This window comes from Ochotona princeps, chromosome 15, assembly GCF_030435755.1.
Source record: "Ochotona princeps isolate mOchPri1 chromosome 15, mOchPri1.hap1, whole genome shotgun sequence".
In the NCBI taxonomy this organism is placed as follows: domain Eukaryota; kingdom Metazoa; phylum Chordata; class Mammalia; order Lagomorpha; family Ochotonidae; genus Ochotona; species Ochotona princeps.
The window spans coordinates 4,755,665-4,770,606 of NC_080846.1; the positions used below are offsets into that span (position 1 = coordinate 4,755,665).

At 47.4% G+C, this 14,942-nt stretch overlaps 1 protein-coding gene across 2 annotated transcripts in view; it reads left to right on the forward strand.

Annotated features, from left to right (window-relative positions):
* The first annotated feature begins 4,009 nt into the window (after positions 1 to 4,009).
* Positions 4,010 to 14,942, forward strand: part of SLC25A17 (solute carrier family 25 member 17) — a 34,983-nt gene continuing 24,050 nt past the window's right edge. Inside the window, exon 1 of one of the 2 annotated variants that reach the window (XM_058673407.1) lies at positions 4,010 to 4,247. In XM_058673407.1, the coding sequence (XP_058529390.1) occupies positions 4,194 to 4,247 (54 nt within the window). In that variant the 5' untranslated portion in view covers positions 4,010 to 4,193. The remainder of the gene's footprint in view (positions 4,248 to 14,942) is intronic. The other variant, XM_058673406.1, reaches the window with a different exon arrangement.

Genomic DNA, 14,942 nt, shown 5'->3' on the forward strand with positions numbered 1-14,942 from the left:
GTAAATGGTTACTGAAGCATTTTATCTTTTTAAATGCTTTTTTCTTCAAAAATGAAATGATTTATTTCAATAAAGCTATAGGGACCACAAGTGTATCAGTGGGACTTGGGTAGGGACTGGAAGTCCTTGGCAGGGCAGCAGCCTGTCACTGAGTGTTGTGCACCTACACCTCAGGCAGGGCACACTGGAGCCCACACTATGGGAAGGGGTACTGCAACTGCTGGGTTACTCAGCTCTGCTTGTCCAGTGTGTAAGGAAATTCTTTATATCATTTTCATGTAGAGGAGATAAAAGACTTTTTTATATAATTCTGTTTTCTGTTTGTCACATTTTCCCTTCATCTTCTTTTCTACTAGCAGCCTCACAAGTGTTCTCGTGTACAATAGAATTGTACAAGCATAGTTAATGCTGGTTTAATCTCATATATAGTACACGTGGTGATTCTAGGGAAATACCTGTGACAGCCGTGATTTCCTACTGGCACAAGGTTGCAGTTCTGACAACACATTGTTGCAGAAGACGGGAGGAGGGAACCTCCTTGAGTATTGGAAACACCTACTGCAGTTGAGTTCATTTTGTGCTGTTGACCTTCATATTTTTAATAGCATAAGATTTGAATGACTTCACATGTTGAAAGGAGTCTAATTCTTGATTCAATCTTAAATTGTAAAAAAAAAGTTATGAATGAGTTGTTGATACTCAGTGTATCTTCCTATTCATCGTTTCTTAAATAATGCAACCATATCACCACCTCTGCCTTTCTCCCTCCTTCCTCCAAAGATAAGGAAAATGAGGATAAATCCCAGGAAGTGTATTCCTACAATGGCACCCCTCTGAAATCTTCAGGCTCCTACCCTTGGCTCTTCAGAAGCAGACGGAAATGGCATCTGTTATATTAATGAGAAAAAGTGTATGCTAATAGAGCATGGTTTTTATAAATCCGTTAAAACACTAAACTTGCATTTGGGCTTGCCAGCATTCTTTTTGTTAATGTGTGTTCTTTCTCAAAATTTTCAGTGTGTGCTGTGCTTAACTCAAGAAGACCAGTTTAATCTGGATTCCTTACTTGATTTCATTATGTTACCTGAGTATATTCTAGTAATTCCATATTCGCTTAAACAGGCGAAAGTAAACTTGTTTTTCTGGAAATGTGTTCATGTACTTTCAGACTTTTAAATTGTCTTCATTTTCATAAAGATTTAGCATCACTTCTAATCAAACCAGAAACATTCTGTCCTTGTACTGATGCTGAGTCAGGAAGGTGGAGTTTGCTTCTGCTTAAAATTACTGGACATTTCTAGTTATGTCAAAATAAAACACAATTTCAAAACGTGCATGTTTACTTTGCTCCCCCCTTTTCCCACATTGTCTCTCCATGTCTACAGTGCTCAGGGTAGTTGCTAGGTACGGAGAGTAGGCTACAGCTGATTAATTGCTATTAGCAAGGGTGCCTAAAGATACACTAGCTTAAGTTAAAGGGTTTACTTTGTAGCAGGTCGCTGTGTAGAGGTGAACATGTTAGTCGTTCATAAGGTGACTTGAGTTCAAGTCCAAAAGCTGCTCTGGCCCTCTTTAAACCCAAGGGAGCAGGAAGAGATGGCCATCCTGGTAGAATCGGCATTGCTTTTCATTCTTTACTGGTTGCTAGTTCATGTACTGACGTCTTTCTTAGCTGTAGCGCTAAGTAAGTTGGAAAGTATACAGTGCATAGCTGTGTCCCTGTGTCGCCATCTGGAGGTCTGCTTTATCCATTAGTAGTGTGATGGAGTAAAGGTGAGACACCTTTACTGCTGACACCTAAGGTTACACAACACACGAGCGCACAGCCCGCTAGCAAATAAGTAGCAAAGATTCTTAGCCAGGTTTTGTTTGCGGTCTTGTTGAAGCTGTGTTAATGATAAGGTGAGTACCCTTACTGCCACACTCCATTTCACAAGTGAGAACCTTCAGTTGATTGGTACCATATCTGTAGATCTGGGGTTCTCCAGTAGCCAATCTTGTTTCAGAGTTCTAAACTAACGTGTTCTAAGATTGATTCTTGCTCAGCTGAGACCTGACATGCACATTTGAATGGAATGAGTTAGATAGATGTCCCATCCCAGCAACCAGGGGTTTTTGTTTTGTGAACTTTTTTTTTTCTTTTGAAAGGATGAGTGTGAAAAAGATCCACTCACTGACTCTTGAGTTGCAGTGTCCAGTACTGGGGCTGACTGAAGCCAGAATGTATGTGGGCCATCTTGTTGCCTACCCAGGCTCATTAGCGGAAGCTTGATGGAAAGCCAGAGGACCAGAACTCAAAAACGGCATTGCCCCAGGAATGCCAGCATGTTCAATACATGGAGTGTAAATCTGATTTTTCTACACCATTGTCTAGCAATAGGATTTTAATGTCAAGGAATCCTAATTTTGAAATTGGGGTCTTTAAAGAAGTGAAGAAATGAATAGAAATAACATAAGCAAATGCATGATGCTCTGAGGACCTGGGTGTCTGGTAAAAAGAGCCCAGTTTCCAGGACACGTTGAAAGGCAATGAATGCAGTGTAGGCTGACAGGCAACATAGCACAGAATGCCGGTACTAACTAGGCTTGTGTGAGTGCACTGTCAACATGAGTGTGTAGAATGGCCATGAATGTTCTGTACAGTGTCACAGAATTTGAGGCTTATATAATTCTGAGCTGCCTTAAGACACATAATTGTAATATGTGAGAAAGCAATTCTCCAATATCTCAGAAGTCAGAGGGTATTTATGTAGTTGAGATAGATGACTGCCCACGTGGACCACTTATTGGGATGGGGAAAAGTGGGTGAGACGATGGCTTCCAGTTTTTTCTTTTCCTGAAGAGAGGGTCCTTCTCATCAGCTTTTGAGTTCTACTGAACACCTGTACTCTGCAGGATGATTTTTTAGACTGGTTGATAGAGAAAGGTAGGGTGACAGGTGTTCAGCCTGCTAGCTCATTCTGCAAATGGCCACAACAACCCGGGCTGGGTCAGGCTGAGACCAGGAACCAGAAGTTTGATTCAGGCCTCCCTTGAGCCCTCAGCTGCTGGCATCAGAAGCAAAGCCAGGACTCCAACCCAGCACTCCTAGGATGCGAAGTCCCATGCAGCATCTTCACTGGCACCAATACCTCCTTCTAGAATGGTTCTAAGATATTTTCAGTTCAGCCTGTCTTTTCTTGGGCAGTAGTATCTTATAGAAGTTGAGATGGAAGTTAAAGTGTGCTGCTACTTTTTTTTTTTTTTTTTTGCATAATCCTGTGTGCTCTGATTGTACCCAGTTTAAGGGGCCTGTGAGAGGAGACTTCAACTTAAACTTTGCCACCGTCTGAATGACTTCCTGTCCTGTGTGGTCGTGATTTAGCTGCCTGCTGGAAGTGCTACTGAAAGCAAGCACAAGATGTTTTTGACTTCAGTGCAGCTGAGTCCTGACAGTTGTGGCCATTTAGGGAGTCACCCAGCGGGTGGAAATTCTATTTTCTCCGTTTTACTGCGTTTCAAATATATATATATCAATCAATCATTTTTTAAAAAGAGATACCAAACTAAGTATGTCTCGTCCTCTCATATGGCTTGTGCTCACTACAGCTCCAAGTTGTTAAATGCTGAGCGGGGGTCTGTGTGCAGAAATGACCGAGTTGCACATTGCTATTCAGGGTGATGCAAGGCGTTGAAGGACCGAGTGCGGCACGTGGTAAAGTGATCATTGCAAACAAGATGTTGTGAAGCGGCCTGTCTCACAAAGCCGACAGAGTGCAGGTTGGATGCGTTTTCTAGTTTCTCAGAGTGTTTCAGACAGGTCTACGTAAATGGGCTATTTAGTCCGCAAAGCAAGTGGAAGTGCCGATCTTAATGTCGCTGCACAGTGGAGGGAACCCGCGAGGAGAAACGTGGAGACCTGACGCTCCAGGGTCGCTCCGGAGGGAGCACTTCCCCCGGTCACAGTTTCCCTCTTCACCGAGAGAGGCCGCGGTGCCAGAGAACGTGAGGGAACGCCCGCCCCGTCAGGCGCTGCCCGCGCGGGCGGCAGAGGGCGCCCGGCGACCCGGAAGCGGTTGTCCAGGAGGAGGCGGCCCGGCCTGAGGGGGTGGGGCTGGCGGCGATTTGGCCCTGGGCGACGAGGTCTCTTCTCTTTCCCCGCGGGGCCGCACCGGCTGGGAAAGTTTGTCCTGCAGTGCAGGGGAGCCGCTCCGATGGCCTCGGTGCTGTCCTACGAAAGCCTGGTCCACGCCGTGGCCGGAGCCGTGGTGAGGCGGGGGTTTCGCGCCCCGGATCGCAGTGGGGTGCGGGGCCTTTTGGGGGCTCCCCCCAGCGAGAGCCGGGAAAAGGGCGGGGGATGGGCACGGGAGGGCGACCTCGCGGGTGGGGGGCGCCTCCCTGACTGGGTCGCTGAGGAAGGGGCCATGGGGGGAGGTTACCTCGGGGTAGGGCCCCCCTCTGGTGATGGGGTACACAGAGCCCCTCAGGCTGTCGGAGCGGTGACCGGTCCTCCCCATGTCGACCCTAGTGACAGCTCTGCCAATCCCGCCGATAACACCTGGGAAGGAGTCAGAGGGGTGATTTTTTTTTTTTTTTTTTTTAGATCGGGCTTTTTGTCTTTCTCTTGTTAAAATGAGATCAGGGTTGCAGTCCTTGTGAGGACGTGAGCTGTTGGTTCTTGGCCCGTCTGCCTAGGTACCATTTCAAGCCACTTTTCTCTGAAACTTTCCACCCACACTTGGCTTGAACAACTGCCCTCCTCTCCCTCGGTCTGCGCTTCCTGCCGACACGTGCACCTTGCGCCCAGGAACATCACTGTGAGCATAGTATTTGCTCATCTGAGCTGAACCCCAACTCCCTGCAAGCCTCACCCTTCCGCCCATTGGATGACACAATGTTTCACCCCAGTGCCTGATCCGCAAGTCCTGGTTCATTCCCACCAGCTGGCATAAAGGTGCTGGGACGGCCCTGGCACCACATTGCTTGCGGATGGGTCCGGAGCAGCAGACACTAGGGGCGATGGGTTCTCTCAAGTGGACCAAACGGGATCAGCCTCCACCTGAAGGGGAGAGTGTTGAGAGTAAAGGGTAATGGCGGTGACTTGGCCCAGCTTGGTGGCACTGGGGATTGGAGGGAGTCTACAACAGTGCGCTGTGCCAGATGCCTCAGGGAGAAGGGTGTGGGCCCGCTGCTCCAGGAAGGGGAGCACTGAGGGACAAGCCCTGGGTTCATCCTGTTGGTTCGTCCAGGAGGCTGGCTTCAGTAGAGAGATAGGGTGAATTGTCGGAGCACAATTCCCATAGAACGGGGAGAGTGAATTCCTCATGGTGAATGCCCTCCATTCACCACCCTTACTGAAAGAGAGACAGATCTGTCTGCTGGTACCCTGCCAAATGGCTAGAATCGCCAGAGCTGAGCTGAGCTGAAGCAGGGAGGCAAGCACTTCTGGGATTACCACGCGGGTGCCGGTCCCACAGCTTTGGGCCGTAAACAGGGAGCTGGATGAACAGTGGAGCAGCTGAACACAATCCAGTGCCATCATGGAATCCTGTCGCTTGCAAGATAGAGGATTAGCCATATAAGCTGTCATGCCGACCCCTAGGGTTTTTCTTTTTTCTAATGAGGCAGTCAGACGACCTGTGAGTAAGGAGAAACAAAGGCAAATTATTCTCGATAATGTCACAGAGGGTTGCCTAAGGGAGTAGATGGTCCATGCTTGAGCTGCAGACAGCAAGCAAGTGACTGGCTGCAGCTGGGTTGCAGTAAAACCCCATTTGCAGAAACAGGTAGTTGGTTGGGTTTGGGCCAGGACCACAGACAGCTGAGCTTGGTTAGAGAGTGACGCGGGCCAGTGAGGGATAGAGGACGAACAGGGTGTAAATAATGTATTTCTAGTTAATCTACAAAGACGATTCTGGGTTTTTTTGTTTTTCCTCCTCGCTACCTCCTAATTTTTTTTCTCCCCTAAACTATGTCAGGTTATCTAATATATGAACTTCTATAGAGTAGTTTTTTCTTTCTGCTCTCAAGATTTATTTATTTTTATTGCAAAGGAAGATACACAGAGAGAAAGAGAGGTAGAGAGATCTTCTGTCAACTGGTTCATTCCTCAAGTGCTGCAACAGCCAAAGTTGAGCTGATCTAAAGCCAGAAGCCAGGAGCCTCTTCCAATACTCCCACTCAGGTGGAGCAGCTGGGACATGAACCAGTGCCTGTTGTGATCCCAGTGCTTATAAGGCGAGGATTTATCCATTGAGCCATTGACTGGTCTCGACAGTACTGTACCTGGCACATAGCTGAATGAAAAGTTGCTGTGTGTTTTATTATTATTTTAAATTGTCACACTGAAGAGTGGGTCTCACAGGGTTTTTTTTTTTTTTGCACACATGTGTGTTAAGGTTAGTCCACACCACATGGCCCCCACTTTCTTCTTGTGGCTACCAAAATGATAAATTTCACCCCCTAAAACGTGGCAGTTGATAGATGGTTGTTAAGGGACGATTGCATTGGATGGTACAGAATTGTTTTTTTTTTTTTAAAGATTTATTCAGTTTATTACAAAGTCAGATATACAGAGAGGAGGAGAGACAGAGAGGAAGATCTTCTGTCCAATGATTCACTCCCCAAGTGAGCCGCAGCAGCCGGTGCACGCCGATCCGAAGCCAGGAACCTGGAACCTCTTCTGGGTCTCCCACACGGGTGCAGTGTCCCAATGCATTGGGCCGTCCTCAGCTGCTTTTCCAGGCCACAAGCAGGGAGCTGGATGGGAAGTGGAGCTACCGGATTAGAACCGGCGCCCATATGGGATCCCGGCGAGTTCAAGGCGAGGACCTTAACCGTTACGCTATTGTGCCGGGCCCTGGTGATGTCTTTACTGACAGCCTTTTTGAGTTGACATTTCGTGGGTGCTTATTCACTGCCTTCTGACCTTTCCTCTCACGTCAGGTGTAGTGTGAGGAATATATATAGGGGTCTTTTTAAAAAGACAAGAGTGGTGTTTAGCACTTGACATCACACCTTGAGATAACTATCGACAATTTGAGGTTGTCAGAAATGCATTACCTTATGTCAGGAAATGCTGTAGCTCTGTTGGGTGATGATCAGATGATAGAATCAGTGTCTTCAAATATTACTTCCAATTTGAGTTATAATTCTATGATTTTAGCTCTCACTAGATTGGTTTTGAAAGATAGATGTTTAATTCTAGAAGTGTACAATTGTAAATAGGAATGGTTTTCTATTGCCTCTCAGTCTTTTGGCTAAGATCAAGTGAAACGGTTCTTTTGGGCTGGAATTGAAAAACTGGATTGTTGGAATTGCTTAGGGTAGTTTTTACTCCCAAATGGACTTTGGAATTGTCATGTGAATAATTAATCAGTAACTTTCAAAGGACATCTCGTTTTTCCCCTTTTATATTTGCGTAATTCATACTTTAAAAGAATCATTGGATAAACAGTGACTCTTAAGAAATTCAAACGTACTTTGCTGGCATCCCATATCAGACTGCCAGTTTGAGGTCTGGTCTGCTGCTTTGTGTCCAGTTTTCTGCCCAGGAAGGCAGCAAAAGATGGCCTGGTCCAGGGGTCCCCATGTCCATTTGGAAGATCAGGTTGGAGTTTGTGCCTCCTGGTTTCTGCCTTGCCCAGACCTAGACAGTGAGTAGGTAGATATCTCTCTCTCTCTCTCTCTCTCTCTCTCTCTCTCTCTCTCTCTCTCTCTCTCACACACACCCTGCTTTACAAATAAGTAATTTTATTAAAAAACATCAGGGGTCTATTACTGTGGTATAGTAGGTGAAGCTTTCGCCTGCAGCACTGTCATCCTCTATGGATGGCAGTTTGAGTCCCAACTGCTCCACTTCCGATCCAGCTCCCTCTAATGTACCTGGGAAAGCAGCAGAAGATGCTCAAGTCCTTGGGATCCTGCAGCCACATGGGAGACTCAGAAGAAACTCCGGGCTCATGGCTTCAAATCATCCCAACTCTGGCCATTGCAACCATCTGGGGAGGAAGCCAGTGGCTGGTCTTTGTCTCTCCTCTCTCTGTAACTCTGCCTTTCAAACAAAAATAAATAAATCTTTAAAAAATGTTAGGGTCTGCGCAGTGGCTAAAGCCCTCACCTTGCACGCACTGGGATCCCATATAGTCACCGGTTCGTATTCTGGTGGTCCCATTTCCCATCCAGCTCCCTGCTTGTGGCCTGGGAAAGCAGTTGAGGACGACCCAAAGCCTTGGGACCTTGCACCCATGTGGGAGACCCTGAAGAGGCTCCTGGCTCCTGACTTTGTATCAGCTCAGCTCCAGCTGTTGTGACCACTTGAGGAGTGAATCATTGGATGGAAGATCTTCCTCTCTGTCTCTCCTCCTCTCTCTATATCAGACTTTGCGATAAAAATAAATATTTAAGGGGCTTGGCAGCGTGGCCTAGTGGCTAAGGTCCTCGCCTTGATCCCATATGGCCGCTGGTTCTAATCCCGGCAGCTCCACTTCCTCTCTATCTCTCTTCCTCTCAGTATATCTGACTTTGTAATTAAAATAAAATAAATTAAAAAATAAATAAATAAATAAATAAATATTTAAGAGTACATTTTTGGACCCTAAGATGACAGGAGAGTCCTCCTCTGTCCTGTGTTCCATGTGTCACTGCCCATGATCCTGGCAGTGCCCAAGCACACAAGTTTCTAGAACAAGGTAACCAGGTCTGCAGATCGCTTTTCTCCAGACAGTTTCAGAGAAGCAAATCCGGCCTGATTCTCTTGCTCTGAAGCTCATGCAGTTCACGTGTTCAGGACAATTTCCCATGCAGAAATCAAGTAAAAGGACTGGTTGGTTTGCTCTTCAAGGCCTTCTCAATAAAAAGGACAGAGAGCTCCTATCCTCAAAAACTACTCAGTGTGTGGCAGGGCATGAACAAGCCTCTGGTGGGTCCAAGCCAGAAGTGGGGAGCTGTACCCATGGAGATGGCAAGTTGTCAAGGCTCACGTGTTAGAGGAAGAGTGGGAGTTACTAAGCAAAGCTCAGGAGGGGGGACAGAACACCAAGCACCTTCAAGAGCCCTCCTGTCTGAATCCGCATCTGGGGAACGTCGCCTGGTTCAGCTTGACTGGAGTGAAAGGCGGTGCGTCAGTGGAAGGATGTGAAGTGTATGAAACTGTTACGAAAAGGAGTTTGCGCTCAAGTTGATCAGACACAGGGCTGGCGTTTGGCCTCGGTCGCCTGTATCCCGTATTGGAGTGACCAGGTCCCATTCCCAACTCTGCTGCTAATTCCAGCTTCCTGCTGGAACCCACGACCTGAAAGGCAGTGGTCAGTGGGTCAAGTACCCGGGGCCATCCTCATGTCAGACCCAGGTTCAGCGTCTTCTCTCTGTCGCTCGTCGAGTTTCAGATTAGAGACAAGATCCTGTGTTTCCAGATCCAGTTGACTCCTACTCTGATTTGTAAAATGGGATTGTCTACCAGGGTGGTTGTGAACAATAATCAAACCAAGCAGCTTTTCCATTGCCTGACACAAATCGGGGCCCCTGCATGGGAGCTGTTAATAGCTGTGTCCGCTGCTGTGTTGTCTAACTTCTTATGCTGCTTATTTGTGTTACTGTTGAGCTTAATGACACTTAGCACTTAGAATTCCTTAATTTCTCTGCACCTGTTAACATGTATTTTCACATCTCACAACTTCGGCGAGGCAGACAGTGTTAACAAATGACTAAGGGTTTGGACTCTGAAGCCAGACTTGCCTGAGTTCAAGTCCCAGCTTGCCACTACCCGCATGTGTGACTTTGAGCAAGTAACCAACCTGTCTCTGCCTGTTTCCTCAGCTGTAAAGCGAGGGCAGGCACAGCCCTGACCCTGTGAGATGGTCCCTGGGACTCTTGGACAAGAATTTGCATTCCCACCCAGAGAAGAACAGCGGAAAGAGGGACACTGAGTGGCTTGGCCAGGCTGGCCCATGGGCACTTTGGGCACATACCTGCAATGTCGGTGTGATGCACTCCCAAGGCACACAGCTTCTCGCTGTGGACCTGCTCACAAAACAGCCTGAGCCCCCGGAACTGAGACTGCAAGTGATTGCTGTTTACCTGCTTGCCGCTTTTATTTGTCTTCTAGCCCACAAATGTAGATTTTTAAAAGATTTAATTATTTACTTATTGAAAAGACAGATTTACAGACAGAAAGATCTGTCCGCTGCTTCACTCCCCAAGTGGCCGCATTGGCTGGAGCTGAGCTGATCCAAAGCCAGGAGCCAGGAGCCTCCTCCAGGTCTCCCATGCAGGTGCAGGGTCCCAAGGTTTTGGGCCATCCTCGACTGCTGTCCCAGGCCACAGGCAGGGAGCTGGATGGGAAGTGGGGCAGACGGGATGCAAACCAGCACCTATATGGGATCCTGGCACATACAAGGCAAGAATTTAGCCAATGAGTCATTGCACCAATCCCAAAATGTGAATCTTTTTATTCCTTCACTGCTGTGGCTGCTCCCTCAACGTGCTCCCTAACCACTAAATACAGCATGCTGCAGTGATTTCTTCGTGGTCGAATTTTTGTTAAGTATGTGCAATACCATTTCTATCCAGATGGGGGAGTAGCTAGTTCTGCGTCATCGGCTCACGCTGACTTGTGTTGAACGCGGAAGTCATTTCCGAAAGCTAGCTACCTCTGTGACTCTGCTTGTGTCGCTAATGGCTTAGCTTCTCGGCTCTCCCTTCGCCCTTGCTACTGTAGGTAGTGAATGTGCAGATCCTGTGGGTTTTCCTCATCCTTGCTAAAGCAGTGTTTGTGTCTCGCTTTGGTCTTTCAGGTTTAGGTGCTTGAGATTATTTGGATGGCCCCCTCCTAAAACTCTATTGGCCGGCCCTTTTATCAGATGCCTGAGTACGGGAGTGATTTCAGATTGTTCCCCACACCCCCACTTCTCTAATTTTGTCAGTTTCCTAATTGTCATATTCAGGGCAAAACAATAGCTCTTTTATGTTTGTTTTGATTGGCTTTTGTCTAGTACCATTTGCTACTCTACTAAAGCACTTAAAATAAAAGAAATTATTTAAATTTTCTTCCAAAGGTAAGGGAATTAAGTATGGAATTCATTGCTTGCTTATTAAAATCCAAGGAACTTAAAAGTATGGCAGTACTAGGTACAATGGAATAATAAATAAAAAATGTCGGTATGAGGGGGCTAAGCCTCCACCTTGACCCCGGCATCCCATGTGAGATGGTTCAAGTCCCAGCTGCTCTACTTCCTATCCAGCCCTATACTGATGTCGCTGGGAAAAGCAACAGATGTATTTGGGTCCCTGCCACTCATGCAGGAGACCAGATGGGACTCTGGGTTCCTGGCTTGGATCTGGGCTGTCTCCAGCCGTGGCAGGGAAGCAATGGATGCAAGAACTTTCGCTCTGTCCCTGTAACTCTGCCTTTCCAATAAGAATAATTTTTTAAAGTTTACTTAAGAAGATTTTTTTTCAATCTATAGATGATTTTTTTTTTGAAGCTCCCTTGTAGTGGTAGGACTGTGGTGCCTGGCTGCGCAGAGGCCTGGCTCCTCTCGCCTCTGCTCCGATCTGTCGCAGCCCCATGCACAGGTAGCCGCTGGACAGTGTCACTTGGCACTGTGAGAGGAGAATGGAAACAGCAGATCGTGGCTTACTGTTTCATAACTGATACAACAGTCATTTTGATTCTGGACCTCCAGGGGTCTCCAAATTTTACTTTAAAGCTTGCCAGGCTACATTATTCTCTTGTAGTCTGATGTCCTTTTTTTTTTTCCTGTAATTGCTTCTTTCCTCACATCAAAGCTAAAGCTAGTACATGGTGGTTATTTAAAAATCATAGAGGAGCACAGCAAAGGAAATGGAATTCACTTTTTATTTTCTCCCTCAACCTTGATATCACTGTTAAGAATTTCTTGTTTGGCTTTCCTGGAGTGTGTGTGCATGTGTGTGTGTGTGTGTGTGTGTGTGTGTGTGTTGTGTGTACTTTTTAAAGATTTTCTAAAAATTTATTTGAGGGCCCGGCGCTGTGGCCTAGCGGCTGAAGTCCTCGCCTTGAACGTACCAGGATCCCATATGGGCGCTGGTTCTAATCCCGGCAGCTCCACTTCCCATCCAGCTCCCTGCTTGTGGCCTGGGAAGGCAGTTGAGGACAGCCCAAGGCTTTGGGACCCTGCACCCGCGTGGGAGACCCAGAAGAGGTTCCTGGTTCCCGGCTTCGGATCAGCGCACCGGCCATTGCCGTCGCTTGGGGAGTGAAGCAGCGGACGGAAGATCTTCCTCTCTGTCTCTCCTCCTCTCTCTGTATATCCGACTTTGTAATGAAGATGGGTGAATCTTAAAAAAAAAAATTTACTTGAAAGGCAAAGTTACAGAGAGAGGAGAGACAGGGAGAGTTCTTCCTTCTGCTGATTGATTGCCCAGATGGTGGCCATGGCCGAAAGCCAGGAGCCAGGAGCTTCATCTGATCTCCCATGTGGTGGGTGCAGGGACCCAAACTACTTGGGCCATCTTTGTCTGTTTTCCCAGGTGCATCATTGGGGAGCTGGATGAGAAGTGGAGCAGCCATCAGTAGGACCAGCACCTGTACAGGATACTGGCACTGCAAGTCGAGGCTTAAGCTGGTGTGCCACAGTGCTGGCCCCGTGTACGCTTTTAGTAAGAGAAAGAGATGAATATGTAAAATCAAAAGTGATGTGGATAGTAACTGAAGGCGGCTAAGGACTAAGTGGGGTGAGGAGTCTGGTTCTCCCCCTCCGCGCTGACCTCTGATGACCCCACTGCCGGACGGGGCCCCAGAGCTGCCTGTGAGCCGTGGGGGGAGCAGCTTGTTCCCCTGCGCTGGGAGGGGAGCAGTCGGCTGTAACTGGAAGTGGTTTGGTAGATACAAAGGAAAAGTCTTTCTCTGGAAATGGATTCTTTTAAGGATTGTAACTGTTGTTAGCGATAGAATTCCCACTCAGACCGTTACAGAGCTGCGGGACTCAGAATAATAACATTGATTTTGTACCTATTTCGCGCAGTGTTGTCCACTGTGGTTATCTGATTTTGTGTAAGTGAATACAATCCTTAAGGGGGGAAAGAAAACCATGTTAGGATTTTTCTGAAAAATCATCTGCTTGTACAGCTTGGCATGAGCCTCAGTTATATAATAAATATTTTGCCTCAGGTAATAGCTGTGTAGAAAAACAATCATCCTTGTATTTGCTCGGTTAGGAGATAAATATAGCAAGTCACTGATGCACAGAACAGCTGCATTCCAGGTTTAATGCTGGCATTTGAAACGTGTCCCCTTGTAGCTAATCAGGTTAAATTGTAGGGGCACGCATTCAGACAGCCATGAATAAGGTCAGGGTGTGTGCTACGCCAGGCTGTGTGCCGGGTTTGCAGACTAAAGTTCACAAAAACATGTTTGCCATGTAAAATAGGTTTTATGTTAGTATTGAGAAAAGAAAAAACCCCCTAATCTTTATTTCTATGCAATTTAGAAATTTTGTGGAAACTTTGACTGCAGTTGAGATGAAGGGTGAGCTTGAAGCCAGGGTCCCTGTGTTCAGAGTCCAGTCCTGCCGCTTGACCCGGGCGTGCGCTTGATGCAGCCTCCTGGCCTGTGAAGCGGAGGGAAGGCCATCGCCTCCTTAGATTGGTGTGAAGTTTAATATGTCTGTTTTCTTTCTAGTTGAGGTATAGTTCATATAACATAAAGTCACTTTAAAGTGTTCAGTGCTGTAAATATACTTTTACTGGTCTACTTCCAAATAGCTGATTGTAATAAAGTGAATTCCACCTTCATTTTTACAAAAGCCCTCAGTCGCTCAAACTGGAATGAACAATACTAACCTAATCAAAATACAAGAACCTGTGGGTTTCTGCTCTTTTTTTTTTTCTGGCCACAGTGGATTTCCCTTACTTTCTTGAGAACTCAACTAAATATTTCATTGGTATTTGTTATGTTTTATTCAACATTTCTAGGTATTCCGTAGCACAGTATTTAGGCCACTCTAGTGCTAGAAACGGTAGTTCACATTTCAGCCTCCAGTTGGTGATGCTCTTACACATGCTTAGTCTTCTAACAGAGCCGAGAACAGCCCCACACGTGTGTCTCCTCTCCTGTAAGAGGGTGAGACTCTGCGGCTGCTACCCTCCTCCTGCCCCTACCTGTCTGGCCTGCTGCTGCCTGCAAGAGGACGGGCTGGGCCTCTGACCGAGGAGAAAAGCAGTTTCCTTTTGCAGCTGGGCCCTCCAGGTGCCCATTTCCTGGGTTGTTCCCTAGGACTTGGGCACCTCCGTCACGGACTGCAGCTGGTCTAACCTGGAGGTCAGGCCAGGGCTCCCTGTGCTTGCCAGTGTTGGTCCCTGCCACATGCAGCCACCCAGTGTGCTGGTTCCTGCTGCTGTGACACAGGAGCACAGGTGGGAGAGACATTCTCTGAGCCGCACTCTAGGCGCCGGCGGAAGTGCAGTGCCCTGTAGAAGCTGACGGACATCGCTTTCCTTGCCTCTCCCACCCAGAAGGCACACGTGATTCTTTTTTTTTTTTAAAGATTTATTCATTTTATTACAGCCAGATATACACATAGGAGGAGAGACAGAGAGGAAGATCTTCCCTCCGATGATTGACTCCCCAAGTGAGCTGCAACGGGCTGATGCGCGCCAATCCGAAGCCCGGAATCTGGAACCTCTTCTGGGTCTCCCACGTGGGTGCAGTGTCCCAATGCATTGGGCTGTCCTCAACTGCTTTCCCAGGCCACAAGCAGGGAGCTGAATGGGAAGTGGAGCCGCCGGGATTAGAACCTGCGCCCATATGGGATCCCGGTGCGTTCAAGGCGAGGAGTTTAGCCGCTAGGCCACGCCGCTGGGCCCGGCACACGTGATTCTTAGCTATGGCTTCTGCTCCATCTCCAAAGCCAACACTAGCGCTTGAGTCTTGCTCATGTGGCCGTCCATCAGAGGATGACTCTTGTCTCCCTCCGGTCCTTGTG